The 5460-nt window shown below is 53.8% G+C and overlaps 1 protein-coding gene across 1 annotated transcript in view; it reads right to left on the reverse strand.

The window, feature by feature from the left end:
* Nucleotides 1-3672: 3672 nt before the first annotated feature.
* The window catches only part of Dnah14 (dynein, axonemal, heavy chain 14), a gene marked incomplete at its 3' end in the record, with an annotated part of 224776 nt that continues 222988 nt past the window's right edge, over nucleotides 3673-5460 (reverse strand). Inside the window, 3 exon segments of the mRNA XM_013036175.1 lie at nucleotides 3673-3888; nucleotides 4819-4959; nucleotides 5120-5250. Of these exon segments, the coding sequence (XP_012891629.1) occupies nucleotides 3673-3888; nucleotides 4819-4959; nucleotides 5120-5250 (488 nt within the window).

Here is a 5460-nt window from a genome sequence, read left to right on the forward strand (position 1 = left end):
CCTGAGCGCTCACACCCACACGGGGCACACCTGAGCGCTCACACCCACCCCACACGGGGCACACCTGAGCGCTCACACCCACCCCACCTGGGGCACACCTGAGCGCTCACACCCACCCCACCCGGAGCACACCTGAGCGCTCACACCCCCCGGAGCACACCTGAGCACTCACATCCACCCGGAACACACCTGAGCGCTCACACCCACCCGGAGCACACCTGAGCACTCACACCCACCCCACCTGGGGCACGCCCGAGAGATCACACCCACCCCACCCGGGGCACACCTGAGCGCTCACACCCACCCCACCGGGGCACGCCTGAGCGCTCACACCCACCCCACCGGGGCACGCCTGAGCGCTCACACACCCACCCCACCCGGGGCACGCCCGAGAGCTCACACCCACCCCACCCGGGGCACGCCCGAGTGCTCACACCCACCCCACCCGGGGCACGCCCGAGTGCTCAGAGCCGCACGCCTGGCACACACGCCTGGCACAGTGGTACAGGGTGCCCAATGGCCCTGCAGAACCGCCGCCTTTGGGAAGGAACTTCACGAAGGGCTAAGGACACCAGCAACTCCAAAGCCACTCAGATGACCCCGTTGGTCAGGGGTGTGGCGGGCGCTTGTAATCCCCAGCTACTGAGGAATGGGGTCAGGAAGGAGCCTGGGCAAAGAGTGGGAGGTGGACGTGGTGGCTCAGCCACACACGGGTCCAGGTAAAGAAACTGTGAAACTCATTTGAAAAATAACTAAAGCAAAACAAAAATGGCTCAAGTGGTGGGTCACCTGCCTAGCCAGCACAAGGCTCCTGAGCCCAGACCCTAGCACTGTCAAGGTGAAAGCAGCCTGGACGTGACACTTCTGCAGTGGTAGTAATTGCAGACAATGACCCCTTTCTGCTCATCAGCAAAGATGCTGCGGAGAAAAAGGCATCTTAGCAGGACTGCATCCAAAGCTCTTAGGGGTGCGGGCGCGCCTGGCTCCTGCAGCTGTGCAGACCTGCTCCGGCCGCACGCAGACCAGGGCCTCCGCTGTGGACAGCGGCCGGATGCACGTCTGTGTATTCTCGGCAGATCTCATTTCCCAGTTGGGGACAGGGAGGCTGTAGGTCAGGTTCCCACGCGGCGGCACACCCCGTACAGGGCAGGTAGAGGCCTGGGGGCCCGTCACCGTTTCATGGCAGCATCGGTGGTAGCAGAAGGCAGCCCCAGAAAGACACGTAGTGAGAGGCGGCAAGTGGACCCCCCAGAGGCCCCGCGCACTCCGCACCCAGCACCCTCGGAGCGCCGGGGCAGGGTGGGGGGTCTGGCTGTCTGGAGAGCTGCCCACCCAGGCTCTTGGCTGCTGTTTATTTCTGGCTTGGTCCCTACTAGTTCTCTTTATGTCCTAGATAGAGCTTTGCTGAAAATGCATGTCACAAATAGTCATCTGCCTTTGGCTCAGCCTTCTACCCTCTTAATGGTGTCTTTTGGTGAATGGGCCTAAGCGTTAATGTAATTGATCAATGCTTTACCATATGTTTTAGTTTTTTTTTTTTGTCGGTCGTGGGGTTTGAACTCTGGGCCTGGGCGCTGTCTCTCAGCTCTTCAGCTCAAGGCTAGCGCTCTACCACTTGAGCCACAGCGCCACTTCCGGCTTTTTCTTTCTCTGTGGTGCTGAGGAATCGAACCCAGAGCCTCACACATCTAGGCAAGCACTCTACCACTGAGCCTCTCCTGGCCCCCATATGTTTTAGTTTTAAGAAATCTTTTGTCTTAACCCAGGGCCATGCACAGTCTCCTAAACTATGCTCTACTTGAATTTTTGTGTGTGGTATGAAGTGAGGGCCATTTGCTCTTAAAAAATAAATACTCAGTGACAGCGCCCATATAGAGAGGGATGGGCTTCTGCAGGACAGTGCCGTGGTGGGGGCCTAACTGGGTCCCCATGGTCTGCCATGGTGCCATCCACCCTGGGTTAGTGTGAGCACGCACAGACTGCACCACGGTCCTCATGATGTAGCTTTATTAAAGATTAATCCTGTCTCTGTGTGTGCGTGTGTGTGCTGTCCTGGGGCTTGAACTTGGCCTGAACACTGTCCCTGAGCTTTGATGCTCAAGGCTAGGGCTCCACCACTTGTGCCACAGCCCACTTCTGGCTTTTTGGATGATTAATTACAGATGAGTTTCAGAGATTTTTCTGCCCCAGCTGAGTTCAAGCCATGATCCTCAGATCTCAGCCCCCTGAGTCACTAGGATTACAGATGTGAGCCCATCAGCATCAACTGAAAGCTTACTTTTTAAAAAAATTGGTAGAAATTATAAATGCAATTTATTTCTAGGTTAATATTAACTACAGAGTTGGTAACAATAATGTTCCTTCAGAAGCAATAATTGAGTAAATTGAACCAAAGAAAGCCATGCCATGTCTTCATTAAAATTATTACTATTATAAACATGCTCTCCAACAACCACCAGAGCCACGGTGAGAGACACAATCACAGACACACTTCACTTCTGCAGAAGGGTGTGCCTTCAGCCAAAACCCGAGGAGCAGGCACACCCAGCAGGCCGGCGGCGCCTGCGAACCCCTTCTTGATGACAGCTCTTATCAGCACTGTCTTGGATATTTTGGGGTTTGTGGTTCTTTACTTTTCTAAAAAAATTCATCTGTTCAGGACACACACACACTTACACCCATGTGCACACACTCTGTTGGATTACGTGGAACCTCATCTGAATAGAGTTGGGGACTTTGTACTGCATCTTCAGATTCATCGGTTTGGCACACACGTTCACGTCTATCTCAGCACCTCATTGTTTTCTCTCTCAAGTTTGCAGAGCTTTCGGAAACCCCTTGTGACAGTCACAGTATTGAGCAGCGTCGGGCACTGTTTAGCCCTCTGCACAGAGAAGGGCAAACACCCTTTCCAGGCTGACTTTGCTAAACGCTGGTTTTGATGGTGTGCGTGCATGCTAGTTTGTTTGTCCCTCCTCTGTGCTGGACCGTGTTTTGGTGCTGCCTCCAGCTGGCTGCAGGCGTGCCTGCCGGGCCGGGGGCAGCACCTGGCTAGTGACCCTCCATCACAGCCACAATTTCCAAGAAAAAAAATCAATGTATCATTTTTTCCATGTTGACTTTCAAAGTTGTCTTAATTGCTGACTCAAGCTCATTTATACTTTGGCTGGGCATTTTTTGCTTTGTATGGTTTCAGGTCTTTGATATTTGTTAAAACTTGAGGCAGTTGCACTAAAGACATAGAAGGCCATTTTATGTTCAAGTCAAAATTATCAGTGAGGATTTAAGAAGTAGGCATATTGCCGCGTTGGCCTTCTGAGCATGAGCATAGGACTTAGGTAAGTAGACCATAGATTATTATTGATACATTTGCAAGGCCTGCATTCTGGCTGTGACTGTGGTTGGCTGTATTACTGATTCACGGAGTTCCAGGGAAAATGGGCTGAGCCCATCAGGAGAGAGCAGGAGGGTTACAATGGAAAAATAATATGTTGTGAATTTTGCTTAAAGGATATGGAATAGTGATATAGTTAACTGAGGTATTAGAACTACAAGTTAAAAAAAGTAATTAATTAAAGCTTGAAAAGTTTATCAGAGCTATCTAGGGAAAGGAAATCCAAGCGAAACCCACACCAGCAACAGCCTGTTAAGGAGCGGCAAGAACAGTCCTACCTCATTCTTTTGTGCCATCACGTCCGGTAAGGAGAACTTGGAAGAAATGGAGATGTTGTTTTCCATGCTGAAACTCTCCCATTTACTGATGATCAGCTGCCGGAACTCGGGTGTCAAGGCCCCACTGTAGACAATGCACGCCGCGGCCAGAAGCGTGTCCCCCAGCGTCCCTTCCAGCTTGCAGTCAATCTGCTCAATCGTTTCCTGCCATCGTATCTAAACAGTACGGCAAAAATGAGTGGTGTGCTGGGAGATGGCGCAGGGGGAGGTGATAGTGCATGCTTTCATGAGGAGGAGCACTTGCCCTGTTCAAGGTCCTCCCAAACCCTGAGGGCGACGGGCAGGTGGGGCTAGGTGTGACCCCAGTGCTCCAGAGTCTGAAACAGGAGGGACAGCGTCTGAGGGCAGCCTGGGCTGCACAGTGAGCCCCAACTCACTCTCTGACCCCCCAGTCCTATGTCCATGCCTGGTGTTCCAGAACACTAAAGAACCCAGGCTTCCGGTCTCCTGGCTGCCTGTGGCCCATGTGTTGGATCAGTGCTGCACACACCCAGATCCTCAATCACTGGGATGGAACACAGCAGGGAAGCAGGCTTAAAAACTTATCACAGTAACTTGATAAGTTACTTAAGTGCCTGGACCGCTTCTCAGCACAGCCGGGGCCTCTGAGGGCCACGGCTTCCGGGTTGGCAGGGTTGTCATAGCCACCGCTCCCTGCCCCACAGGTCTTCCTTGCTATGTATTTATTTAAATAATTACATTAGAATTACCTTGAGAATTTTGTAAGTGCTGAAGTGTACCTTAACCAAGATTTTTGCCAGCTTACTTGAGACTCAGATGAGTTAGAGGCAAAATTAAAAAGAGATGAGGGTCAGAATACTGGCAGAAGGAAACGCAGTGTTCCTTTACTTCTGTCACTCGGCTCCTCGCTCCTGCCCACCCGTGTCTTACATCCTTGGCCCAGGTGTTCCAGGATGAGGAAGGAAAACTCAAGAGTGCTCGGGACCTCATCACCGGACAGAAGCAAGAGCAGAGTGCCTGCTCAGCCTCTGCGGCCTGCCAGGGCCAGACTCCCCGCGAGTAAGGAAGGGGCTGGGGGCAGAGCCCAGGGCGGGGCAGCGGTGGGCAGGGCCGGGCGCAGCGTGCCTTCTCCTCCCCCAGCACGCTCAGGAGGACGGCCGCACACTGCAAGCGCCTGGTGGCCAGTGTCCTCCGGTTCGCTAAGAGCTCTTGTTCAGCGACAGTGTCTTTGTAGGATGCCTGCAAAGCCTGCAAATGTTCTTCCACCTGAAGAATAATCAAAACAAGACAAAACCCCTCCTGTTACTTTGTGTACAGGTTCTTTCGCACCACACTGTGCACCCGCGCACGCAGATGCCCAAGCGCGTGTTCCGAAATGCTACCTTCCTCTCTCAAAACGTCCTTGCCCTGCTGTCATGTCAAGGGCCATCATTCGCTGTCTTTTCCCATCACATCTAGATTTCCAGCCGGCGTTGGCGTGCACCGCCCCTGCCTGTCTCCAGCAGCGCAGCCCCGGGAACCACGTCTCCCCACACTCCCTACGTGCTTCACGAGCATCTTTTACATGGGGCTCAGGTGGACAAAAGGTCCACTTCTAAAATAGGAAGTGTGTGTGGAGTGGGGGACACCCTGGGGAGGGGCCTGCTGGCACAGGGGATATGCGAGTCAGGGCTCAGGGCTCAGGGCCCCCCCCCCGCGCACTGCGCGCCCCGTGCGCCGCTGTCTCTGGGCTCAGGGCTCAGGGCCCCCCGCGCACTGCGCGCCCCG

This window comes from Dipodomys ordii, unplaced genomic scaffold, assembly GCF_000151885.1.
Source record: "Dipodomys ordii isolate 6190 unplaced genomic scaffold, Dord_2.0 Scaffold251, whole genome shotgun sequence".
Taxonomy (NCBI): domain Eukaryota; kingdom Metazoa; phylum Chordata; class Mammalia; order Rodentia; family Heteromyidae; genus Dipodomys; species Dipodomys ordii.